Source organism: Microcebus murinus, chromosome 23 (assembly GCF_040939455.1).
Source record: "Microcebus murinus isolate Inina chromosome 23, M.murinus_Inina_mat1.0, whole genome shotgun sequence".
Lineage (NCBI taxonomy): Eukaryota > Metazoa > Chordata > Mammalia > Primates > Cheirogaleidae > Microcebus > Microcebus murinus.
The window spans coordinates 16,482,555-16,509,288 of NC_134126.1; the positions used below are offsets into that span (position 1 = coordinate 16,482,555).

Consider the following 26,734-nt stretch of genomic DNA (forward strand, 5'->3'; position numbering starts at 1 on the left):
ACTGTTGTAAAGTGCTGGTTGTCTGCATCACTCCCCCCTTAAACTCACCAGTGGTTTCTCATCACACAACCCCCGCCCCTAGGCCTCCTCTCCCTCCCTCCCAGGCTCGGCCACACCAGCCTTCCCTCGGACTTGCCGTCGGCACCGCTGGTCCCTGGCCTGTGTTACGGGCCGAATCGTGTCCTCCAAAATTGGCATGTTGAAGTCCTAAGCCCTAGTACCTTGTAATGTGGCTGTGTTTGGAGGCAGGGTCTTTACAGAGGTTATGAAGGCAAAATGAGGTCATCAGGGTGGGCCCTAATCCAATATGTCTGGTGTCCTTGCAAGACAAGGAACTTTGGACACAGACGGGGAGAGGGACAGCCACAGGAAGACACAGAGGGAAGGTGGCATCTACCAGCCAGGAGAGAGCCTCGGAGGAAACCAGCCCTGCTGACACCTAGACCTTGCACTTTGGGCTCCAGAGCTGAGAGGTGGTGACTGTCTGGTGCCTGAGTCCCCAGCCTGTGTTCTGCATCACGGCAGCTGCAGCACACTGATGGAGCCTGGAAGGTTCTCTGTCCGGGTGTCCCAGGCTGCCTTTTCTCCCTGCAAGGGTCTCAGAGAAGCCTTCCCCACCGCTCTAGACAGTCCCCTACGGCACTCATCCTCATGCCTGGAGCGATCCGTGTGTTTGCTGTCTGTCTCCTGCCCCTGGAGCAAGGGCCCGGGAGGCAGGACCTTGTGTCTCAGGCACTGCTGCATCCGGGCACCTTAGGGTCGCCTGGTCACACCAGCGACTGGAGCTTCCCCGACAGCTGGCAGCTGCTCTGACTCACTCTGCCTTCGTGCAGGCTGCTCCCCCTGGCGGGGACACTCCTCTTCCTCTCTGAATCCCAGTTTCCCCAGCACCTCTCAGCCCAGCCCCTGGGAAGCCCCGTGCCCTTCCCAATAGCACAGAGCACGCCCTCTATTGGCGGGAACGTCTTTCTTTCCAAGTTGCCCTCAGGCCTGGGCGCTGCCCACCCTCACCCTGCCTCACGTGGGACGGCCACTGAAAGTGCACACTGCCCCTTCTGCACCTTGTATCTACCCTCCAAGCTGAGCCAGGGCCTGGCATGAGCCTGGCTCCTCGGCACAGGGACTGATGGGACGCCCGTGCCTTCAGTGGCTAAGAGCAGGCGTGGACAGCGTGGGTGGCAGAGCACAGCTGCGCAGTTTGGGGAGGGAACTGGGTAGCAGGGAAAATGTTTCCCCAACTTCTCCTAGAAAATTATTCTCTGATCGGAAATGCAATACAATTATTCAAAGTGCATGGTCTCATCTATGTCAGTTTTGTTTTCTTTATAAGAATATAAAAATAGAATCACGAATTTTTCACAAAGACTGAAAACAAAGCAAGCTGCAAGTGCTGAGGAAGCCGGGAGAGGCTCATGCCCCAGAGTGTGAGGGGTGCCAGCCCAGAGGCAGAGGATGGGATCCAGTGCATTCTCCGAGTCCTCCCCCTTCTGGGATTGGTCCCTTGCTGGCCGCGTGTGGCCAGCTGCCCATGCAGACATCCGCGGGAGGGAGCCCAGAGCCTGTCTCTACCCTGTGACCAGCAGCAGGGAGCCAGGGGGTCCGTCCCGGGGAGTTGCCCTGTTCCCTTGTCCTGTGGAGGGCAGAACAGGGCAGGGTCTGAGGCGTGGTGTGTATGGCCGAGACTCACCTGCCTCCTGCGGAGGGTCCGCCTTGTGCCGAGCTGCCTGCACGGTCAGGACGTGGAAGAGGAGCCACAGGGAGCAGGGAAAGCCACGGAAATGCGGCTCACTCCCCTGGCAGCCGACCCAGTTCACCCGCTCGGCAAGAACAGCACCCTAAAAACACACAGGAACGTGAGCGCAGATACGGAGAGGGACAAGGATGGGACGAGAGGGAGGAGAGACGCTTCCAGGACACTTGAAGGTCAGCACACAGCCCTCAGAGGGAGGAGGTCCCTTGCTCAGTCTATCACCTCGAAGGTGGCATTTCCCTGCCACCGGCTCCACCCTTCGAAGGAGCAGCAGATCTGAAAACCTGTGACACAGGTCAAGTTGCATCCTGTTCTAGCCTCAACTTCCCCATCTGTAAGACAAGAGGGTTGATCTCTGAGATCCTTCCAAGCTTTGAAATTCTACAAGTCTACAAGGTTCTGCAGCCCCGCTGGCTGCAGTGGCCACCTCTGCGACAGCAGCAAGAGCCCAGAAGGTGCCCTGGGGAGGGCCAGAGTGGCCACGCTGAGGGTCGCCACAGGCCTGAGGCAGCAGAGAGCAGTAATTAAAAACTCTGGTGTCGGTGGCTCACACTTGTAATCCTAGCACTCTGGGAGGCCAAGGCGGGAGGATCACTTGATGTCAGGCATTCAAGACCAGCCTGGACAAGAACGAGACCCATGTCTCTACTAAAAATAGAAGAATTAGCCGGGCATGGTGGTGCATGCCTGTAGTCCCAGCTACTTGGGAGGCTGAGGCAGAAGGATCGCTTGAGCCCAGGAGTTTGAGGTTGCTGTGAGCTAGGCTGATGCCACGGCACTCTAGCCTGGGTGACAGAGCAAGACTTTGTCTCAAAAAAAAAAACACACACAAAAAAAACCCAAACTCTGGTGTCTCACCGGTTTTTAATCCCAGCCCAACCACTTACTAGTTGCATCATCTCAGATGAGTTGTTTAACCTCTCCTAACCTCAGTTTCTTCATCTGCTGAATGGGGATAACATCTATCTTCTACTAATGTTATGAGGATTGAGTGAGACATGCACAAAGCGAGCTCAATGAATAGTTTATTAATTACTAATGGAACGATCTAAGATCACTGGTTCCTTCCTGAATGCCCATCGGTGCAGGTCAGAGATCACACTGTGAACCCCTCCCGCTCCGGTAAATGTCAGGGATGGGGAGGAGATCCTTTGCTTCCTAGACTCACCTCCTTCCTGTTGTCCAGAGCAGTTTTAAAGAGACCGTAGGGAATTTTCTTTCTCTGCTGCCTCTTGAGCCAGTCATTCACGGAGTACAGGAAGTTCTGGACTAAGGGCGAGCCAGGGAAGTGCTATGGGGAGGAGCAGGTGGCAGTTGGAGAGCGAAAGACAACTCCCCCAGCGTCCCACAGCCCTGTGGGGGGGAGGGGCTACGCAGAAGTAGGCTAAGGCAGTTTTCTGGAAAGTTCCAAAACCACCAGGATGTCTATCCTGCCTAGGACGCGAATGTGGATTCCTGCCTACCTTTGCTCTGGGCACCTGGTAAGGCCAGAGGAGAGGGGTGTGTGGGGGTCCTAACGGGGGCTGGGCCCTAACGGTCTCCCCGTCTCCAGGCTCCCGTGCAGCCCACTGACCAGTGCCACCCTCGGGGGACGGTGCTGGGACCCTGGGCCACACGGTTCTCTCTGAAGGGGATCTTCTGACAAAGCAGCTGACTTGTCAACTGACAGGCCGGCCGGGCTGGGCCAGCAAGAACCTTTCATTTGTATTCCACGGGCTGCCAGTGGGACCAGGCAGGCCAGGGGCTTCTAGCCAAGAGCCAGACCTTGATGGTAACTCCCAGTAGTCTCTGAAGAGCAGGAAAAGCCACTTTGACAATAAGTCAACTCAAATCTGATTAGTATCAGCACTTTAAAACCACGAGGACTCCAGGGAGGAGGACGTGTGTGCGTGTGCACGTGTGTGTGCGTGTGCTCCACACACGGGGTGGGGGCAGGGGAAAGGGCTGCAGCAGCAGAGCAGGTCACATAAAGCCACCAAGAGGCAGGTCGACAGGACAATGACCCTGAGAAACTAATAGTGAAAAAAGAGCAAAGAAAAACGTTGGTGAAAAGGATACTGGAGATGGGAATGTTAACTAAACAGAAAAACCTGCTAAATCCAGGCCTCTGAGGGAGCCAGGCCATGTTCTTATCAAACCTCAGGGGCTGGCCACCTTCCCCCAGAGTGAGATGTGGCCGGAAAGAGCCCTGTCTCGCTGCCACGCTCCCTGCCGGGCAGCCCACAATTTACAGCTGGAAGTCAGCGCTTCTCAGTGACCTTTGCGGCACCTTGACTCGAGCCTCGGAGGCTCTGCAGCAGCGGGAAGATGGATCCAGGGCTCTGACTGCAGGGAGCAAGGACAGCCTGGTGACCACACGCCACCCAGTGGCCAGTCCCGCCAGCCGCTCACAGCAGGAGCATCAGAGAGGGGGCAGGAGGGCAGCGGCAGGACTTGCAGAGCCTCCCCCTCCTCCTGGGGACCCCCGAGCTGGCAGTTCTCCAAGGCTGGGGGGCAGGTGAGCACTGTCACCCTCAGGCCTTCGGTGCCTCTGGAGCGCCCTGCACGTGGTGCTGAAGAGCACAGGCGGGGGGATGAGGTGCGGGTGCAAATCCCAGCTCCGCTCACCGGCTGGGGGAGCCTGGGCAAGGTGCTTCACCTCGGGGCCTCTGTTTCCCCATCTATGAAATGGAGATAATTCTAGAACACATCCTCTGGAGTTTGTTATGAGAAATAAAAGTAAGCCAATACACAAAGAGCACTGTGCAGAGCTTGTCCGGAAATGGCAGCTGCTGCTGTCATCACCGCTCGGGAAGAAGCGACCCAGGCAAGGGGAGGGCAGAAGACTGCAGCCTCGGGAGGAGTGGGCAGAGCTCCAGCAGGGTCTCCGAGCCCTGCCCCCAGATCCCTGAGCCCTGCCCCCAGGTCCCTCTGCTCCTGCGCTTGGGCTTCCCCAGCTTCCTCCCGCCCGTCCCCACGCCAGCCCTGTCCTCCCCTCGGCCCTGGCTGTGGCAGGAGGGCTCCTGCACCCCCAAATCATTGCCAGGCCTTGCTGGAGGTGGCAGCTCAGCAGGTGCCACCGAGAGGGGCTGCTTACGTCCCTGCCCAGCTCATGGACTTCCTGGCTCTCATTCTTTCCCCTCCTATGGCTGCAAACAGCCCCATAGGGCCACGCAAAACCCGGCGTGGAGCACGGCTGAGATGCGAGCGCACACGAGAAACAAGCTCCCAGGGTGATGCCTTCGAGGGACGGGGACGGGGTGGCTGTCTGAGGAAGGCGGAAAGCACGCTGGGGGCCCGCCTCAGGAGCCGGACCGCACAGGGGACTGACCGGCCATTCTAGACTCTTCCCTCTGGGTCTCCAGGCTGCCAGCGCAAGGCCACTGCACCGTGGGGACCCGGCGCTCTCTGAGGAAGGGTCTCTACTGTGGCAATGGCTGAAGGACGGGCTCATCCTGTGACGGGCCAAAGGCTGTCTTGCCTGAGACCATAACGTCCCTCCTGGGGCCCTCTCAGTGTCATCACGCACGCATGTGACCAAGTGGCCAGGACTAGACGACCTGCGCCGAGAAGGGCCGAGGGAGGCCAGGCCAGCAGCCGGCCCTGCAGGGCCCAGAGCCGCGTCTGACTCAGCAGGGCCCGGCAGCTGTCCCGCAGGGCCACACTGGCGGGGGATCTGAAGCAGAGAGGACGGCACAAGCGGGAGGCAGGCCACCCCGTCACCTTCCGAGAGGCAGGAGCGGGCACAGCGGCCCGGGCGCTCAGGCCCGGCCCGACCAGAACATCTCCCGGCTGGGACACCCAGGGCAAGTCTCTTGAGCTCCCCAAGATTCTAAAATCGGGTGGTATCTGTCACCTTGTGGAGCAGTTAGGAGAATTAAATGTGTGACAGACATTGGGCAGGAAGGGGCTGCCCTTCACGAGTGGCCACCTTCCCAGGAGACTGCAAAGGAAGGAGGACACGGCTGGGGCCCGGGGTCTGGGTCAGACCGGGTTGGGGAGAAAGGCGTTTCGGGACGTGTCGTCTGCTTCACCGAGGCGACCCAGGGCTCCTGCCTCCCCAGGACCACGGCAGGGAGAGAGAAGCCACGTTCTGGGGCTCAGACTGAGGGGAGGACTCGGGCACGCGGGAGGGGAGAAGCCAGTCTCTGAACCAGCTCGGAGTATCCCCAGGTGTCACGGCCCCTGGCCTGGGTCCCCCCTGCGTGGGGCAGGCGGGGTCGTCCCTGGCCACGCAGGGCTGGCGTGGGGTACTCCTGAGGCTGGACAGGGGCAGCCCATGTGGCCTGGGCGAGCCATGGGTCCAGGGGTCCAGCCAGGCCACAGGCTCCCGGAGGAGCTGGCGTGGGCCCGGCTTGCAGGATCGCACGCCAATCATAGTGGAATCACCTAGACGACAGAGGCTACGTCCTGCCTACCTTGGCCAGCACCGCCACAAACTTTCTCAGGTTCACCAGGCGCTGCCCCTCCAGGACCGAGAACTTGCCCACTTCCACCCGCAGGATGTAGTGCAGCGCAGATTCCAGGTCAGCCATGTAGATCTTGGAGCTGAGGAGCCAGAGGGAGGCAGAGAGACAAAGGGGCATTAACCGTGGGGCGGGTGCTGGGCGGGGAGGAGCACCCAGGGCCAAAGGGAGGCAAGAGGAGGGGCACCGCTGATGGTCACAGGGTCCTGGAAGTTGGCACTTGCCTCTGCCAAAAATTGGCTGTGTGACTTTGGGTAAATTGCTTAACTTCTCTGAGCCTCAAGTCCTCATTTGTAAGACAGGAATTATAATATTAATACATTGTTCATAAGAAGGTTGTTAAGGGAATTAAATATTAATAAAGCACAAAGGTAAAACTCTCAGCAGCTCCTGGCATAAAAGAGGGGTTTCCCCTCCCCAGGCCCAGGGCCAGCCCGTGGCTCACTGATCAGGCCACTTCTGAGCAAGACACTCTAGGGACAAACAGACCAGCGGTACACACACACAACATGGCTCTGGAAAAGCTGGGCCCTCTTGAAAGACCAAGGCTGGGGACCAGGGGGTGGGGGCTGGCAGGGAAGTAGGGCTTGCATGTCTTTCAGTGCTGACGTGCTCACAGCTGCCAGGCCCCACGCAACACCTCCCTGCAGGCCTGGGGAAGGGCTATGGTCTCCAGGCTGGCTGCTGCGCGCCCATCAGGCCACTTGGGGTCCAGGCTCAGGGCTCTGATGGCATGAGCCTTGAGTGCCGGCTGCCTCTCCACCCCTGCCCACCGTGACCTGGGTTCTAGACTCAGTTCGATAGTGAGATAGTTCTGCAAGTGTGGGCAGGTCAGCGACCTCCCCGGGCCCCATTTACCTGACCTGTACAGTAAATGAGTCTTCCCTTGCCCCGCCTGCCTCCCAGGGCCGTAGACACCACTACAGTCGTGACGGGGTGAGCAATGGGACCGCCTATGCTTCCCCCTCAGGGCCACATCCCCTCTCTGTGCTCTACTTGGTGTCCTCGGGCCTCAGTTTACCTCTCCAATTCTCTCATGCAGCCCCTCACGAAGGCCACCATCCTGACCTGAGCTCTGAGCTCCCTGGTCACACAGTTCCATTTGGTATGCAGCTGGTGCCAAAGCAAGAGGTCTATGGCTCTGTCTCCCTGCCCCACCAGCAGGACGTCTATCACGAGAAAACCAAGGAGCCTCAGAGAGAAGAGCAGCTTTCTTATGCTTCTAATTATGCACAAGGATACAGGCTACCTGAAGAAGTAGTGAGCTCCCTGACACTGGAAGCATTCAAGTGAGGTTATAGCTGCCTTCCCAGAAGAGATGCTGTGGCGGGACTGTAAGGTCTGTGTGAGCAGAGCCTATCTATGTCCTCTGTGTTTACCGTGCCTAGCACATACCGAGTACCCAAAAATATCTGCTGAAGAAATGACTGCTTGGATGGGAAACTGGTTTGGAGGCCTCAGAGTCTCCGTCCAAGCTGGTCTACTTGTTCTCGAGTAGAGATAAGCTTGGTGACAGCAGGCATGGAAACAGTCATCCTTCACGAAGGGTAACCAGGAATGCTGTTCGTCCCCCCCCCCCCCCCCCCCCCCCCCCCCGCAGCCAGCAGTGGGCCTGGAGCCAGCTCACTGCTGCCGCCCCTGCCCCTTTAAGGCCCCTGTGCGTGCCTGGGGTGCAGGGAGGGGTGGGGGGCTAGGCTCAGAGGGGCACGTGCTAAACCTACCACAAGGCACAGGAATGCACACGGGAATGTGACTGTAAACGGGGGTCTGTGGTCAGAGGAGAGGCTGGGAGGGGAAGCACGGGAGCAGCAGGCACAGCCTTACCGATCTGCGAATTTCCAGACGGTGGGAGCCACCGTGCGAGCAGTGGTGGGCGTGACGGCGGTCCGCGCAGCCTCCCTGGTGAGCCCAGACAGTCTCTTCAGGTAATCAGTGTAGAAGGACCTGGATTCCACCATCCTGAGAGGGCAGAGAACCACAGAGGAGAGGCAGTGAGTCTGGAAGAACAAAACCCCAGAGTTAAACACTGTCAGAAGAGGGGCCGGGTGCGGTGGCTCACGCCTGTAATCCTAGCACTCTGGGAGGGCAAGGTGGGAGGATCGTTTCAGCCCAGGAGTTCGAGACCAGCCTGAGCAAGAGCAAGACCCTGTCTCTACCAAAAATAGAAAGAAGTTAATTGGACAGCTAAAAATATACAGAAAAAATTAGCCGGGCATGGTGGCGCGTGCCTGTAGTCCCAGCTACTCGGGAGACTGAGGCAGGAGGATCGCTTGAGCCCAGGAGTTGGAGGTTGCTGTGAGCTAGGCTGACGCCACGGCACTCAACTCTAGCCCGGGCAAGAGAGAGAGACTCTGTCTCAAAAAAAAAAAAAAAAGAAAGAAAAAAAAAACAAGAAGAGGGAGCGGAGTGGTTCGGCCCAGAGACGTTTATTAGGAAATATCTGAACATGGTTCCATCTTGTCCTCAGTGAGGCCAAAACAGGGCACCGGGACCCACTTCACCTTTCTAATCGCTGCGCATGTGGGTTAGGAAGGCCTCTCTGACCCCAGCCTGTTGTCGAGCCCCCATCCGGAACAGCAGCAGGGCCCGAGAGTCCCCCACCTGCGCTCTGGCCCGGGCAGGGCCAAGGTCGCAGAGGCGGGGGTGGCGCCCAGGGACAGGGACGGCTGCCTGTGGCAACCCACCATCCTCACAGACCACGGCCTGAAACGGCAGCTGACCTCGAGAAAGCTGCCCGCTCACAAGCTTGCTCGAGACACCGTGAGGGAACATTACTCCCCGAGGAAGCCAAGGGGGTTTGATATGTGACTTAAAAAAAGACAGCATCAACCATAGAGCGCCACCAGAATTCTCTAAATCCCTTTCTAATCCTTCGGATGTCTTTCTTCCAGTAGAGAGGAGTCCTCAAGGGCAAGAAACACCCTGAGCGCAGATTCCCTCTCGCCCACCAGGGGCAGGGCCACCCAGAGGGAGAAATGCGAAACGCAGCGGCGGGTGCCCAGGGGAGCTGGCGGCAGGCCACAGGCCAGGCGGCTGGCGGCTGAGCAGATGGCTCGAGAGCAGCAGCGCCACAAACAATTTTCCCCTCCGCCAACTCCAAGTGAGGAAGCGCCGCCTTCTCCCCCCGCCAGGCCTGGCACTTTCTGGTCCTGCCCAGAAAGCCGGCCCCGCCCTGTGGCCACCAGGCCCTCCAGACTGTCTGCCCGGCCTGCCCCAGTGCCGCCTGGTGGCCTGGCGGGCGAGGGCGGGTGGCTCCCCCGCCAGTGCCAGCTCGGTGCGGGAAGCCCCGAGGAGCCTGTGCTGGGAGCCACTGCGGAGCCTTCAGCTCCTTGGCCCCGGCTCCCGCCTGCAGGGCCAGGCCGACATCAATCATCCGCCCAGGGAGGGCACCGAGGCACCATCTGGTGCCATTTAACGGGCCATTCAGCAGCGGGAGCCTGACAGAGGGGCTGAGGCTGGCCTGATTGTTTTCTCTAGGCATTTTGGAGCTGGCTATTGTCTGGCTCCTAATGAACTTTTCTGCAATTAGAAAACCAAAGGGAGGGAGGGTCAGGCATATTTGAGTCCTGGCCAGGCCTGCAGCCTGCCAGGGAGTCTGTCTGAGAGCAGGAGAAGATGGGGAACCGGCCAGGGCTGCGGCGGGGACCGCACACGGCAGTGGGGGCTGAACAGGACCCTGGGCCTGGTGCTGGGGCAGCATGCTGGGCCCAGTCCCCTGGCGGAGGAGGCACCGGCCCAGCGGGACAGGCAGGCATCTCCTTTTCCTGCCCCCGGCTCTGGGCGGGCAGAAAGGGCGGGTGCAGGCAGGGAGCAGAGAGAAGGCGGGGAGCCACCACACTCACACGGACACTCGGGAGACAGAGCCGTTCCGAAACAGCAGGTAACAAGACGGGAAGTCGGTGACACCAAACTTCCTCACCACGCTGTCCTCCGTGTTCAGGACCCTGCGCACCGCTATGCCTCGGTGCTGGGACAGGTCCAGAGTCACCTGCAGAGACAGGAGGACACCTAGGGGGCCAAGCCATTGGACAGAGAGGTATCGGGCTGAGTCCCAGCTCAGTGCCCTGGGCAGGCACCTGGGTGGCAGCTGTGCTCCTTGCAGACTCTAAACCTTTCACAGAGGAGACCACCGTGATGCATGAGAGCCACTCGTGCCACCAACCATGCCTAACCCACAGCAGCAAGTGTCAAACGCTGCCCTCGAGGAGGGACCTTGGAACCGTGCAGAGCACCCATCTTGAAATGCCCTAGGAGAGTCCCAACTGAATATAATTTTCTTTCCAGTGAAAGCAATCTGTAAAAGGCATAATAAAATGTGGTTTCATTTTTATTTTTTGTTTGTTTGTTTTGTTGTCCTGAGCAAGCACTTTCTAGTCCTTAAGCCTGTCCCACCCCAATATCTGACTGCTCCCTGAGGTCCCAGGATTCCCCAGGGCCTTCTCTATTACTGTTTGTCTGAAACCTCAATTGCCGGAGGCAAGAGCGGCCTTTCTTACAGAAACTTGAACCACAGGAGACTTTTAAAGAACTATAATTTTTCTTGTGTTAAAATATGTATGGTAATAAATTCACGGGCAAGACAGGAACAAAATAAACCTCTGGAATTTGTGTGAACTTCTGAATATTTAGCCTAGATGTCTGTGATAGACGCAGGGGGCCTTTGGGGCCATGTGCATATTTATTATAAGGCCTGAAAAGGTTTTTAAGCTTGGGGCTTTCTGAAGGCAACAGGAGGGTTTGTTGAGAATGACAACAGCCCCACATCAGGAGAGAGAAGTCCTCAGCGTGACTGAACGTGACGACCATGAGTGGCAGGTGGCAGGTGGCAGGTGGCAGGTGGCAGGCTGCTGTTACTGACGTCTGCATCCTCCTCACCACGGAGCTGTGAGGCCGCCTCATTTTCATTCTTATGAAGCTTCCTATCTGTACTCCAAACCAGCAAGACACACTTCTCAGCCACGCCGGTTTTATTTGTAGAGAGAAGAAAGGGCGCGCAGCGGCTGACGCTGAGCGAGTCTGCGCGACGTGCTGTGTGCGCATCGCCGCGTTCAGCCTTCAGAGCGACGCTGACTCGGGAGAGCTCTCTCTCGGTCACCCCCGCTGCCTGCACGCGAATCTGCCTCCGCCAGGCTACAGCTGTCCCTGTCCCGATCGCCTTGTTTGCAAAATATGAATAATACTCCCACCAACCTCAGGGGGCTGTTATGAGGACTGAATGGGTTGATTTTTATAAAAATGTGCGTAACGATGACTAGCGATGACATAGTAAGTATATAAGTATTTAAAAATAAAACTATTTTGTAGCTGAAGAAACTAAATTGTAGAAGTGCAAGCATGTCTCCAGGTCACATGGCCAGCACGTGTGGCAACTGGGCTATAGGTCCCAGCTCAGCCCCAGGTCCTCCCGACTCCCTAGACACCCTGAGCACCTCCCCGGGGACATGGGCGCTTGGCTCAGCCCCCTGGGGCCCCTGCCCCTGGTTGCTCAGCCACTGTGGGGGGAGGAGAGGGAGAAGAGCTCATTCATTCAACATCTATCAATCACTTCTACTGACAAACATGCCCAGGGCAAGGACTGGAACCCCAGGGGGTCAGCCGCTCTTCAGCCCCCTCTGCGCCTCCCTCTCAGGGACCAGAGGCCTAGACACAGCTCTGGGTTCAGCTCAGACTCTCAACTGTGCTTGATGAGTTTCAGTGGGAAAATCACTCAGAGCCAACAGCGGTATTTAATCTCACCCACTCTCATGTCTCAGCTAGCTCCCGGGACTGCCTTGGAACATCTCGCGTGCACGGGCGCGTCCCACCCTTTGCAGCTGGGAGATGCTCACAGTGGCCTGTGCAGCAGATGGAGCGCTCTCTGCGTGAGGCAAAGGGGATGGGTACAAAGCACCTGCCATGCCCCGGCTATGAATCCGGCCCTTTACCTACATCGCCTCATTTGACTTTTCCAACAATATTGTGAAGAAATGTTATTATCACTACTCTACAGACAAGAATTGAGGCTCAAAAAGTTGAACAACTTGGACGGGTGCCGTGGCTCATGCCTGCAATCCTAGCACTTTGGGAAGCTGAGGCAGGGAGGGTTGCTTGAGGCCAGGAGTTCACAACCAGCCTGATCAAGGGGGAGACCCCATCTCTACAAAAAATAGAAAAATTATCTAGGTGCTGTGGTGCACACCTGCAGTCCCAGCTACTCAAGAGGCTGAGATAAGAGGACTGCTTGAGCCCGGCAGTTTGAGGTTACAGTGAGCTATGATGACACCACTGCACACGACACACTAGCCCAGGTGACAGAGCAAGACCCTATCTCAAAACAAACAAACAAAAAAGTTGAACAACTTGACCATGGAGATATGTGCAAGAGATGGAGTGGAAATTCTAATCCACTTCACCTGGGAAAAGGGACCCCTATTTCCTTATGAGGACCTGGATCATCTCTAATGTTCCCCCCCTCCCACATTTTTAACTTCAAGGGGGTGGAGCAGTGTAGAAACAACATGGGCTCTATAGCCACACAGACCTGGTTCAAAGCCCTGCTCTGCCAATTTACTAGCTGTGTGATCTTGGACATATTAATCTTACCATCTTAGTTAATTGCAGGGATTAGCAACTATGTCTGTCAGTATTCTAGTCCAGCGCACAATAAACAGCAGGTGTTATATATGTGGTTTCAGTAAGACAGGTAAGAATAGACAAAAGATTTTTAAAAATGTTAAGGTCCACCTCCTGCACTTCCTGTTTCTCCCAGCAGGGGTCAGGCCTGTGCCAGACTAAGAGATGCTCATGGCCAAGAACCTAGAATTAATTGGCAGGAAAAGCCCTGCTCCTCCTCTGGGGCTCTCTCTCAGTGGCTCTCCAGGGTTTGCAGGAAACTGGAGGGCAGCTCACCTCTCTACCCAGGTAGGAGCCTTCCTTCTCAAAGATCAGGGCCAGGTAATCTTCGGTGTTTCTTGCAAAGAATCCATCAATGTCCGCCAGCCTGCAAAAGACAACTCTGGCAGTCATTCTCCACAGCCAGGACGAATAAGATAACACCGCTGGGGACGCCAGACACCAATGACGTGGCTGATGACACGGCCACGCGGCCCTCCTCCACTTCCACACAAGGCCTGGCGCAATGTCTCTCAGTGTGGGAAACCAAACCCTCAGTCTCAGGGGATGTGGCCCCTGTCACCTAACCTGGATCTTCACTGGACCCACCTTGGATTGTTTCGTTTTGTTCTTTCCTCCTGTCTCTTTTAAGAGTCAGGAATGAGCTGGAGGCTGTCTGGGGAGGAAGCCTGGATGCTTTGAGACCAATTGTCTCATGCTCTGGGATAGGCCCAGGCTTACTGGACATGGTTTTTATTGGTCCCCTAAAAGACTGGTGATTAGAATCATCAGCTACAAGCCTTGATTTGTGGCCAGTCACTGTCAGCTGGGAGATCTGCTTTTTCCTCCCTGGAGTAGGTATAAAAAAAAGGAACTAAGGAACCAGAAAGTCCCGGGTGCAGAAGACCTTAGAAGCTACCTATCTATATACCTAATCCAATTTCCTTATTTTAAGATGGGGAAACTGAGGCCAAGTTTCTTCAGTTTAAAATAAAGGTGGAAATGAATAAGAAAGCAAATTTTATTTATTTATTTTTTGCTTTGTTTTGTTTTGAGACAGAGTCTCACTTTGTTGCCCAGGTTAGAGTGAGTGTCATGGCGTCAGCCTAGCTCACAGCAACCTCAAATTCCTGGGCTCAAGCAATCCTGCTGCCTCAGCCTCCCGAGTAGCTGAGACTACAGGCATGCACCACCATGCCCGGCTAATTTTTTCTATATATATTAGTTGGCCAATTAATTTCTTTCTATTTATAGTAGAGACGGGGTCTCGCTCTTGCTCAGGCTGGTTTCAAACTCCTGACCTCGAGCAATCCGCCTGCCTCGGCCTCCCAGAGTGCTAGGATTACAGGCGTGAGCCACTGCGCCCGGCCAAATTTTATTATGGCCCCAAGTCAGAGAATTAAGCTACAAATTGTTGTGTTTTTTTTTGAGACAGAGTCTTGCTTTGTTGTCCAGGCTAGAGTGAGTGCCGTGGCGTCAGCCTAGCTCACAGCAACCTCAATCTCCTGGGCTCAAGCAATCCTTCTGCCTCAGCCTCCCGAGTAGCTGGGACTACAGGCATGCGCCACCATGCCCGGCTAGTTTTTTTTATATATATATATCAGTTGGCCAATTAATTTCTTTCTATTTATAGTAGAGACGGGGTCTCGCTCTTGCTCAGGCTGGTTTTGAACTCCTGACCTTGAGCAATCCGCCTACCTCGGCCTCCCAGAGTGCGAGGATTACAGGCGTGAGCCACTGCGCCTGGCCTTACAAATTGTTTTTAAAACTAAAAGTTTCAACAGAAAATAGAAAAATGATTTGTGTCTTATTCCAATTACAAGCAGAACATGCTCAGACACGCTTAAGAGGCCAGCAGGTGAGAAGGCGTAGGGGAAAAGGAGTCTGCATCTTCTTTTTACCCTCAACCTCGCGACCTATTTCTCTCCGCTGGATCCGCTGACGTGGCCGTGACCACCTCCAGACTGTAGCAAGGGGCCGATGCGGCAGCCAGCCCAGCAGCGACCCACGTGCACACGCTGGAGAGGGGGGCCCGCGTGCACCCCGCTGGGCTGTGGACACTGACAGTCTCTGGGGTGGCGCCGGGTGGCCGGCTGCTCAGACCCCTTCCCCAGACTCTCCCTAGGCTGGCGGAAGAGCACCTCCTACATGGGGGCCAGCACCCCTCTGCCCCATGCCCACCCGCAGACTTCTGGAAGAGGCAGCTCGCTTGTCACCACACATCTCTGCCTCCTTCCTAAAGTTCTTTAAAAGGATCATTTCAAGTGAGTTTGGCAGGTTTGCCTGATTTGTTGCTGTTGAGATACCCCAAGGCCGAAAATGTGCCGTGAGAGGTGACAGAGACAGCCACGGAGCAACAGAGGCAGCAAGGACTGGGGTCCGGGTTGGCATGGGCGTTTCCTGGAGAGATGGGGTCTAGTTGTGGAACCCCAAACCACATCAAGACCATATGCTGGGCCCAGGTTCTCCCGGAGGCCCTCTTGGAGTGGGGAGAATTAGGAAGGATGACAAAGGAGTCTCTGTGACCCAAGTGACACTGGAAATACCCTCTTATCATGGCTATGGCTTGAAGATACTACTACACAAACTTAGCCTTCGAGCACCAACAGCGGCCTTAAAAGGCCTTCTTAGCACCTGGGGCCTCCACTGTGTTCAAGGCTGGGTTTGCTCCAGCGGTCCCTGCAGGACAGGGATTTGTTCCTTCTTGGCAAGCGTCCCCCGAGGTGGGTATTACCCTACCTTGAGTTCTCATCCAGAAGTGCGGGACCTAGTGTTTTTAATCTACCTGCCTCCTCCTTTGGGAGGGTTTGGCAAGACACCATGTACCTCACTGTCCACATTTTCCTAGAAAAGGTGCCGCCCAGGAAGTTTGCCTGGCACCTTCCACTGCACCTGACATTCTGCAGCTCAGGGAGCCAGAGGCCACCTACCCCCAGGTGTGGCCACGGCTCAGACAAACAGCCACCTTCAGTTTACGGAGACAGAACTCTCCTCTTCTGACCCCCAACCCCTCCCTTTGCCTGCCCAGGCCCATGCGGACTCTCAGCGGCCCTCCCTGGGATAAAGCGTGTGAAATCCTTTGCATTCCCCCAACATTCCGAGGACAGGTGGTAAGAAGCAGCAGCAGTACGGCCAGGAGAGTCCCCAGCCACCATTTCCTTCCCCCCAGTGGGATGGCCCTTGTACCCAGCAGTCAGCCCCAGGAAGACGGGGCTGCTCAGTTAGGACCGCAGCAATAGGAAGCCCGCCACCAGCCACTCCCGAGTGGCTCTGGCAGACGGGGGCGCCTGCCCACAGGCAAAGGCAGCAGGAAGAACCAAGCTGGGTCCCTTGCCCCCCACTGCTCCTGCCACCCTCTCACCCCGGCCCACAATGCACTAAGCCTGTCCCGGCCCCAAATACTTGGCAGGCTCCAGTGGGGGACAGGCTGGGGGCCACGTGTCACGATGGGTCTCCAGGGCGTCAACGAGCCTCTCGCGCAGGGTCTGCACATCCGCCCGTGCCACTGCAAATGGAAAGGGGTGTGAGGAAGGCGCCAGAGCTGCTTCCGGCACCCCTGCCAGCTTCCACCCTGGCTTGTGCCCTGGGCAAAGGGCCCAGGGCACAAGCCAGTTCTGAGAGAGGCAGACGGTGTGTCAGTCCTTCTCTGGGTTAGGGCGGAGGGGCTGGGGCTCCTCCCGTGGCCCTGAGCAATGCGGGGAGACCCACCCCTCAGCGAACAGGACAGAGGCCCTCAGCACTGGGGCCCACGAGGGCTTCCCCATGAGGGCCATCTGGTCTGCGCTCTGGAAGCCGACCCCACTGTCACACGAGGGCTCTTCTGGGAACGTGGCGCCCCGCCCCCCACCCAGGACCCTGGATGGGCCGAACCTGAAGGACGTCTTCACCCCAGCTTCCCCTAAGGCATCCGCGAAGATGCTTTTAGGAAAACAGAAGTCAGGCGCCACGTGGGGACCTCCTCGCGCTTGCAGACCTCGCTGGTTGCCAGGGCTCCCTTCGCCCCAGTAGAGACGGGGAGGAGGAGGCAAGCGGGGGCAGACGCTGACAGCGCCCCCCAGACCGTCAGACACCCACCTGGCAACGTTGCTCCGGAGCCATTCTTAGAAAAGGCCTTAAAGAACTGGAAGGAAACACACAGGCAAGAGTCAGTGACATGTGGTGGCGAAGAGCACAGCGCAGGGGGCAGAGGGATCTGCGTTTAAAACCTGGCTGCTCGTTCAACGGGGCGACGGGGCAAATTGCTAAACTCTTTTGAGCCTCAGTTTCTTCACCTATAAAATGGAGAACACGGGGGTTTGCTCTGTGAGCTGGACACTGATTCCCTTCTGTGTTATCCTGCATCCAACCGCCCCCACAGCCCTGGAGCTCACACGCTTCACTACAGGGAGTGAGGACCCTCCCTACTCCCTCCCTTCTTACTACAGGTAGTGGGGGACCCTCCCTCACTCCCTCCCTCCCTTCTTACTACAGGTAGTGGGGGACCCTCCCTCACTCCCTCCCTTCCTTCCTACTATAGGTAATGGGAGACCCTCCCTTGCTCCCTCCTTCCTTCTCACTACAGGTAGTGGGGGACTCTCCCTCTGTCCCTCCCTTCCTTCCTTCCGAGACAGGGTCTTGCTGTGCTGCCCAGGCTGGAATGTTGTGGCAGGATCATAGCTCACTGCAGCCTCGAACTTCTGGGCTCAAGCGATACTCCTGCTTCAGCTTCCTGAGAAGCTGGGACTACAGGCACGCACCACCACACCTGGAGAATTTGTTTTTATTTTTTGTAGGTCGCTTTTAGGAAAACAGAAGTCAGGCTCCACGTGGGGACCTCCTCGCACTTGCAGGTGGGTCTCATCATGTTGCCCAGGCTGGTCTCTAACTCCTGGCCTCAAGTGTTTTCCCATCTCAGCCTCCCAAAGCACTGGGATTACAGGCATGAGCCACTGCACCCAGCCTAGGCGGACCATCACCAGTACCTAGCACGTAATTATTGAAAAACATTTATTGTATGAATAGTGATGAAGTACCACGGCTCTTTTTCCTTGCAGACCCATCTGAAAAAAATTAAAGGGAAGTCACTTTATACATCCCTTGCAAAATGTCAGCTTTCCTCTACGTCCCCACTCTGTCCTTGCTCCTTATCCTAGAAAAATGGGCACAGAGGCTGCGGTCTCCGTCCACTGAGCGCTCCCCGCCCTGCCCAGCAGACACTCCAGCAAGGGGGGTGTCCAGACCAGGTCCTGGTGGAGGGCCTGAGCCCCCGGAGAAACAAGCCTGGCGACAGACCGGCCAGTTTAGCCCATTGCTTGCCCTCTTTTCCCACGTACATGACACCTGAGACCTAGGTCTGTCATTTCCTTGGGGCAAGAGGACAGAGAGAAGCCAGGACAACACCTTACGCTCTGGGCTTCTGTCTAAGTGGCAAGATACCTGCCAGCGCTCTTGCCTGTGCTCTCCTGGCTCAGCAGGGACAGAGGTGAGTTGTCCTCACAGACAGCTATTTAACTGCCCCAGGAAGAGCCTGCGGGCGAGGAAGAGGCCCCTTCTCCGGACCACTTTCCGTTCTCCTGGGCCTCTGCCTCCAATGACATGGCCACTTGGCCTTATCCCAAGCTGCCGGCTGAGTACAGGCTCTGGGGTTTGGCACACCGGGTTCAAGGCCTGGCTCTGCTACCCTCTTGCTGTGTGACTTTGATCAACCATGCTGAACCTCAGTGTTCTCATCTTTAAAATGAGGATGACACCATCAACCTTTAAGAATCATTGTGAGCTGCCAGAGCAACGCAGCAAGACCCTATGTCTACAAAAAATAAAAATAAATAAAAATTTTAAAATTAGCCCAGTGTGGTGGCACACACCTGTAGTCCTAGCTACTGGGAAGGCTGGGGCAGAAGGAGCGCTTAAACCCAGGAGTTTGAGGTTGCTGTGAGCTAGGCTGACGCCACTGCATTCTAGCCTGGGCAACAAAGTGAGACCCTGTCTCAAAGAAAAAAAAAATGCTGTGAGGATACAATAGATCCAATGACAATACCTCTAAATGGCTTGGCACAGTACCTTGTGCATACAGCAATAAATATTAACTGCATTGTCGTTACATCCCCTTCCAGCTTTCCTTGCTTTTAAAACCTAGCAAACATTGACCAGCTAGGACTTGTTTGTTCCAGCCATTTGTAGGCAGAAAAGTAAACTCTAGAGGCCACCGGCTACCCTCTCCCACGTGAGGGACAAAGACTGTAGAGACGCCACCATCGGTTCCCAGCTGCAAGCTTCAGCTCCCGCTGACCTCATGGGGACCCTTACTCCTGCTCACTGCTTCACTCTCTCTCCTTTTAAAACATTAACATAAAAACTTATTCTCCATGAAAACCACCCACTAAGGCTGTGCATATTTATAATAATGTTCTTTACAGTTACTGAATTTTATTGACCTAATAAAATTATGTTATCCTAACACTTAGAAAGATGATCACAAATTTCCTGGATTATGGCATGAGATGAGGTTGACAATGCAGGTTAAGGCATTTATGGACTGACATTTTTCATCAGAAACAAAACTGAAAACGCAGCTGTTTGGGGTTTTTGTCTGCTCACAAATAACAAACCAGAGGGTGATTTCAGAGCTGCAGCTAAGCACAGCGAGAGCGCCCCGGTTTATGTGCAGACAGGACAGACTTGGGCTGGTTTCCGTAGATGCAAGAACACACTGACGTCGGGAAGCCTTCCGCGGCGTGGCTTTCCCACGGCTGCGGCTGGTATCTTCACTTCTGAAAGCAACGGGGTCATTTTTCATCATCACTCTTCAGGTCACCCAAATCTGGGCAGGTGCCTGTATCACAAGGGGCTGCCATCGCCTCCAGCAAAGGGTAGACTCTCTGGACTCTCAAGGCCACGGCCAAGGGCAGCTTGGAGTCAGACGGGGAGCCAGAGAGACCCTGCCCCCAGGTGCAGCCTCCTACTCCCCCCTCGGCCTCCCTTCTGTCCTGGCCTCCCTTTCTGTCCTCCGAAGCTTTCCATTGACCTTCCAGAACAACACCAGCACCTGGGCTCTGGCCCCTCCGCCTCACGCTCCTCAGGGACTCTTTCCTACCATCTCTGTCACCATTCCCTTTTCCACCGGCGCCTTCCCTGGGCCTGCAAACAGATTCTCATCCTCCTAACCTAAACTGTTTTAAAAAAGAAAGGACAGCAAGGGAAGGGGCCCGGGAATCAAGAGGTGCTCCGTCCCCCTGCAGTGGTGGCAGTCCCCGCGTCCCTGCGCTGCCACCAAGTTTCTCAGCAAGGCGCCCGCTCTCGCTCCGTGCCGTGAATGCAGGCATGGCTCCGGCCCCACCGCTCGGCTGGTGCTGTTCCAGGAAAGCTCAGTGGTGAGTTTCTATTGAGCCAGTCCAACGACCTCTCGCCAGACCCCTTCTGATAGGCTGTCACCGCTGCCCGCTCTGCCCGTCCATGGCCAGCGTCTGTCATTTGTTGTGCCACGTTTTCTGGGCACTCTCCTTGCCCTTCTGTCACCACCCTCCCCTGGTTTGCCTGACACTGACCAGGCCCTCCTGGCCACCCTCAGCCTTGTCCGAGCCTCCCCTGACTCCTCTCCCGTGCCCGCTGTCCTCGCCATCTCCTGCCCCCCGTCTCTCCCACAGCCACACAGCAGACGGTGACACCTCTGTCCAGGGCACCATCTCAGAGAGGGCCCTCAATCGGTGCTTTGAATGGATGAGTGAACACACGGATCAACAAACAAACCTATCGTTTCCCCCTTGCCAAAGCCAACCCCTCGGCCCAAACCATTTGCAGTCTGAACCCTCTGCCTCAGCTCCACGCCTGTCCTAGGCCGCTGGTTCCTCCCGGTGGCCCCCACCCAGGTGTCAGGACCTACCCCCCCACACACATCCCTGCCCCCAAGACTGAGTCACCCCTCCCCCAACCTGCTTGGCCACCTGAGTTTCTTATCTCACCCCGTGGTTGGTCCCCCTCCCCCACACTCCCATCCCCTAGCCAGTCCACAAGTGCCGTGGTGGATTTGACCTTTGTGACACTCCTTCGACAATCTTGTGACACTCCTTCGACAATCTTGTGTCGTCTAGGCCAGGCCAACAGGCGCTGACGATTTCTGGGCTACCGCGCTCGTCCTCGCCCGTTCACCCATCGTTCGCTCAGAACTGTTACCCTTTCCACTCTCCAGCACCTTCCTCACCGCCACTAAGGCTAGTTTTTAGGTTTCTAAGGTACGATTCTGGCCTTATCACGTCGCTCCCCCTCAAACCTCCTCCACGACTCCCACAGTCAATGAATAATGTCCAAACTCACTGTACTCAGGGCCTTCCAGGCTCCAAACCCAAATTTAACCCTCACGGCGCCCCGTCTTCTACACTCCAGCTACAGCGGGCTTCAACCCCAACTCCCCACCCCCACCCGGCCGCCTCCCTGGCCGGGGGGCAGGGCAATAGTTATCCATCTCTGCAGGCTCCGCAGCGCCCGCCCGGCAGTGTCTGGCACGTGGAGGTACCCAACCGACAGCTGTTCAGTGGAACAGAGCACCTCTGCCCTTTGATCATCCTAGAAGCTCATCTAGTCGGGGCACATTTTTGTCCTCTTATTAAAATGCACCCTATTAAGTCAGCCATTGGAGGCGTGTGCCCTTCCCACGGGAAACCACCACGGTTCCCTGGAAACAGGCAATTAAGACATCAGGAGTGACTTTCTTTTCTCCAGGAGCAGTCACTCCCCGTCCCTTTTGTCACCAGGGGACCTCCAGCAGCTCCCAGCGGGTGAAACCACGTGGCGCTAGGCTGGTCTTGCAAACCTACGGAGCACCTGCCTTCCTGGGGGCCAAGAGAGCTGGACAGAAGGCACCCTTTCCAGGGGTGACCACTGATGGTGTTGAAGCCAAGCTTTTGTAACAACGTTTAAGGAAAATGATGAGGATCCACAACTTTCCCACTTCCTTTGCTGCGGAGACGTGGGGAGAGGGCAGCTGGCTGCTGAGCAGGGCCCGTCTCCTCCTTCCAGAGGGAGGCAGGAGACGTCCTTCTGAGTCTTGTCCTCCGCGCTGACATCTCACCCTCTAGCAAGAGTCATAGAAGATAAAGGCGAGACTCTGTTCCCCCACAGGGCATCTGTGCGCCCAGTCCCACGTTCAAGGACCTGTCATTCGTCCCTGGGCTCCCTCCTGCCCATCCCGCCTCATTCCTGATACGAGGAGCAGCCCTGCCCACGCTGGGCCTGGCTCTCACCTTCTCCCCTGCCTACGACGCCCACCCACGCTCCTCCTCTCTCCTAGCCAAACCCCATCTGTCCTTCCACCCCAAGTGGAAGTCCCCTCCTACGTGCAGCCCTCCCCGACTAGCGAGGGAAAGAGCTCAGGGAGCCCAGGAAACTCCCGCAGCATTCCTGCACACCCATCACTCGCGCCTCCCTAAGCTGCTCGGCTCTGCGTCCTCTGGACAGAAGCCACGTCTCACGCTCCGGGCCTCTCCCAGGAGGGGAAGGACAGCACCCTGCACCAGCAAACACTCACTCAAAGCTGCCAATGGCCGGGCGCGGTGGCTCACGCCTGTAATCCTAGCACTCTGGGAGGCCGAGGCGGGAGGATCGCTCGAGGTCAGGAGTTCAAGACCAGCCTGAGCAAGAGTGAGATGCCATCTCTACTAAAAATAGAAATTAGCTGGACAATTAAAAATATAGAGAAAAAAATTAGCTGGGGATGGTGGCGCGTGCCTGTAGTCCCAGCTACTTGGGAAGCTGAGGCAGGAGGATCACTTGAGCCCAGGAGTATGAGGTTGCTGTGAGCTAGGCTGACGCCACGGCACTCTAGCCAGGGCAACAGAGCGAGACTTTGTCTCAAAAGAAAAAAAAACAAAACTGCTGATGGATGGGCTGCCTCCCACGGGGCGACCGCAGAGGAGCTAACAACAGTCACGTGGGGCAACCCAGGAAGGAGATGGGGCAACGGGATGAAGACAGCTAATACTTCCTGAACCTCAAATGACACCAGCCTCTCGGCACTTTCACATCTAAGACCTCATTTCACACTTGGCAACAATCCTCTTAAGTGGATGTGATCACCCCGTTTTTACAGATAAGAAAACTTAGTCCCATGGCTGGGGCATTGTTAGGTGACTTCCCACGCCACATACAGTAAGCAATGGAGCCAGGATTCGAACCCACTTCGATCATCCCCTTAGGACCTTGAAAAGGGAAGAGTCCTCTTCTCCCACCCCAATGCTGCTGCTCTGTGTCCTCCTCGTTCCAGCCAGGCCTTGACCACAAAGGGTCTCATTCCATTACCCACTGACGGGCACTCCTGTGGCCCATGGAAAAGCCCTTTGCCCCAGAAGTTCCAGCCTCTAGGTCTCCAGGCTCCAGCCAGCACCTGCCACGAGGGAGCCCCTCCCGCCCCACACCTTTGTCGGATGGGGACCTGCCCTAGCCTGTCTGCCCACTGGGTCAGGTGTCTGCTGAACAGGCTGGGCTGGTGGAAGCTCCCTGTTTGCTTGTGGTGACAAGGGGCAGGAGGCAGAGGAAAGGACAGTGACACACATCACTGGGGAAGGCCAGACTCTTGTGTGGGCCTGTCACTGTGCTTCATTCCAGAACCACTCTGTCTTCCCCTGTCCTCACCATAGGGCCCTCACAGCCTTATGGGTAGAGAGCCAAAGGACAGGCTCCGGTCCCCAAGGGACAGCAGGCAGGGTCTCTCTGGCCTGCTGACCATGGGGCAGACCTCTAGGGTCAACTCCGTTTCTAGGGAGTCCCACCATGATGGCCTCGGCACACCAGGCTCTTAATGGGCCAGAATCTCTGGAGATCTAGAATCTTTTTGAGCAAAGTTTTCCAAACACTAGAAGCAACCTACTAGTAAGTCATTAAAACAATTTAGTGAATTGCAGCCAGTATTTTAAAAAAATAAATGGAACAGAACAGGAAATATCAGAGTGTATTGCACTTGGTAAGAATAGGTGTTGTCTTAGGAGACTTTTGTTTTAGTGATAATAGAGACACACCAACTTCGGGATCACAATGCCAAAGGTGCATTTCTTATAGAGGGTCACAGTAAAAGACATTTTGGAAAGTCATGCACAGGGCCTGTGAGCAGAGACCACCAACAGCTTGAACCACTCGCCCAGAGACCGGAATCCTGAGGACAGGGCCCGAGTGCCTCTCCCTGGGGGAAACTGAGCTGCAGTTTGCTCCGGAGAGGCAAGGAGGCCTTGCAGGCCACAGCATTGGTCTTTGGAGAGCTTAAGAAATGGACAGACGATGACCCGACTGGCCCAGCCAGGTAGGTGCCACGTGCCTGGCGGCAGGGGAAGGCGGAGAAGCCCAGTGAAGGCCCCTCCCAGCGCCCCTCCCTCAGCCAGCTGGGCAGTCAAAGAGATGATTAATCACTTGAGGCATTCGGGCTGCGTGTGCTGCGTGACTTGGGTAGGCGCCGAGGAGCCCTGGACCTCCGGCTGCTGGGCCACCTCCTCCACGCCCACTGGGTCCTGCCTCTCCCAGGCAGAAACAGAAAGCCCCAGGTGTCAGGCCCCACGGGATTCCAACAGGATGCCCTGACCTGGTACCGTACCAGTGCCACTCCCTTCCCTGGGGGAGGACAGGGGCTGGACCCCAGTGCTCCGTCCTTTTCTCCCTGGGAGAAAACTACCAGCGTGTGAATGACGGCTCCTGCCACCACGCTGCTCCACCTGCAGGTCCCTGCTCAGGGCTGTGCGCCCTGGCTCGGCAAAAGGAACACAGCACCCCATCTGAATGTTTCTAATTATTATCTCTGGGCCAAGGAGAGGGCAATGTCCCTGGTCTTTATTTTAAAGGAATGATTGGTAAGCAGCCTCTCTGCTGCCACCTCCACAGGACATGACGATGGCTGTTGGCTATACTGTCCCCAGACTGCCTGGCCATGGCTAAACTTGGGGCTTGGGCTGTGACCCGACTTGATAACAGTTTAGGAAGGGACTTCTCTTGGGTGTGGAACTCTCGAATCCAGCAGGATTCCACTGGGCTCTAGGAACAGAGAGGTCACGTGGAGGTAGAGCCGGACGTTCCCAGGAGTCTGGGGCCTTGCTTTCCGGACAACTGCCGCGGGGGCAATTAGGCTGAGTTCTAGCTTACGGTTCTGCTGGGAACTTGAGGCCCCTGAGCTCAGAGATATCTCGTTCCAGGGACAATGCTTGGCATTTCAGCTTTCAAAGGCATTTCCTGATTATGCTCAATGGCTACAGAGGAAACTGCTTTTCTAGATGTCATTTGGTAGGAGGGGTGTATTATTTATAGCTGGAGATAGAGAGGCAGAGGGTTGAATTTGGCTTCTCTAATCTGGAAGAGAACTAACTGGACGAGAGCCAGGCCTGAGCCCTGGGGAGGCCCTCATTGTCCCTGTAGCAGCCGTGCTGCCTGGGCTGTCCGGGGCCTCCCGTCTGAGAGCCGTGGAAGTTGTTCAGACATTAATCATGCTGACACCCTGCGGTGGACAAGCTGGCAGGCCAGGCATCATCCGAGAATTCGTGCCACTTTCTGCCAATGCTGGGGTGACAGAGCCCTCATGCCTTGGGGGTGATGAGTCCCATGCCTGGGATCCCAGCCGCCTGAGGCATCGGCATTCAGCAGTGGGGTGGGGCCACCCTGACAGGTCACCTCTGAGCTACTTGTGGTTCAAGGCACTGGCCTGAGGAGCATGAGGCCTGCCAGAGTCTCTGGGGTCCCTTTCTGGGGACCGTTAGGCTCCTGGAGTCTGATCCTGCCCATGGATGGGTCAGAGCCCAAACCCTGGTTTTATGGAGTCAGATCAGACCCCTAAGGCTTGGCGGTCAGGTGGGAGAGGAGGTGAAGAGGGCCCCGGGGACTCTCGCCAGCCTAAGTCACGGTCACTTCTCAGCTCAAATCAGAGCAGCCAAAATCTGCCCAACCCGACGCAGCCACACGCAGCCCCTGTCCCTCGTAACGGGCAGACCTTTCCAAACCAAATGAACCTCTTTCCTCTCTGCCTCTGCCTCTGCCACAGGTGTCCCCACAAGCAGAGGGACAGCGCTCCAGGGGCTGTGACTTAAACACACCAGGCCTGGAGGGGCGGAGGAGCACAGAGCAGCTGAGGACACGCTCGGCCAGACCCGCCCCGGCCCACCGCATCCCTCCTTGCCACACACCCTCACGGTCGGGAAGCCGGGGATGTTGAAGTCTCTGCAGACAGCGCTGTTGTTCTCGTCGGCACAGTCCAGGGCAGCGAGGTTCAGCGCCGGCCTCCAGTCTGAAAGCACAAATCATCGCAGGGTGAGCAGGAAGGGCTGGCACCCCCCTGCCGGCGTATCCTCTGCAATGCCCCAACTGCAGCAACCCTCACGGCGCCCCACCCCAAAGCTCTCATGAGAACAGTCACACCTTCCTCAGAAAAGCCCTCCGAGATGTTCCTTTTAGTCCCCCTTTAGCCAGAGCCTCACAAGAGGGCCAGAGCTTAGGACACCGTTGGATAGCACAGGTGACTCTGTCTTGCCAGTATAATGGGGTCTCTGTCCCCCGTTACTCTGGAATAGAGGGGGTGATGAGCAATGTGAGCAGATCTGGCCTTCCTGGGGAAAGCCCTAGTGTTCTCTCTACTCCTGCAGCTCTCTGGACCATTCCAGAAGGATGGAGAGCATCCCTCAGCAGGTCTGCAGTTCCCCAGTGGACCCTCGGTGAAGGTTTCTGCGGCCATGGGTGCTGGCAGTCAGGCCACCTTGGCTGAGTGGGGCGTAGGGTGTTGGGGACCGGGTCCCCAGCCACACATGGAGGTAGGAATCCTAGAGGAAGGTGGGGAGGGCACCTGGAATCCAGGAACCACAAGGAAAGAAGCCTGAGGCCAGCGTCTCGGAGACTAACCTTGCTCCTACATCAGGCCCCAGGCTGCAAGGCCTCCCCCTGCTGAAACCCTGGCAAAGCGAACCATGACATCTCTCTGGGCTGCAGCCCGGGACTGGGAAACAGAAGACAAGTT

General features: G+C 56.5%; 1 protein-coding gene across 1 annotated transcript in view; it reads right to left on the minus strand.

Annotated features, from left to right (window-relative positions):
* QSOX1 (quiescin sulfhydryl oxidase 1) overlaps window positions 1-26,734 on the minus strand; it is a 45,331-nt gene that overhangs the window by 5,572 nt on the left and 13,025 nt on the right. Inside the window, exons 2-10 of the mRNA XM_020284341.2 lie at window positions 25,911-26,011; window positions 16,861-16,906; window positions 16,189-16,291; window positions 13,084-13,174; window positions 10,038-10,183; window positions 8,020-8,154; window positions 6,148-6,277; window positions 2,919-3,041; window positions 1,688-1,835 (exon numbers count right to left, since the gene is read on the minus strand). Coding sequence (XP_020139930.2) covers window positions 1,688-1,835; window positions 2,919-3,041; window positions 6,148-6,277; window positions 8,020-8,154; window positions 10,038-10,183; window positions 13,084-13,174; window positions 16,189-16,291; window positions 16,861-16,906; window positions 25,911-26,011 — 1,023 coding nt within the window. The remainder of the gene's footprint in view (window positions 1-1,687; window positions 1,836-2,918; window positions 3,042-6,147; window positions 6,278-8,019; window positions 8,155-10,037; window positions 10,184-13,083; window positions 13,175-16,188; window positions 16,292-16,860; window positions 16,907-25,910; window positions 26,012-26,734) is intronic.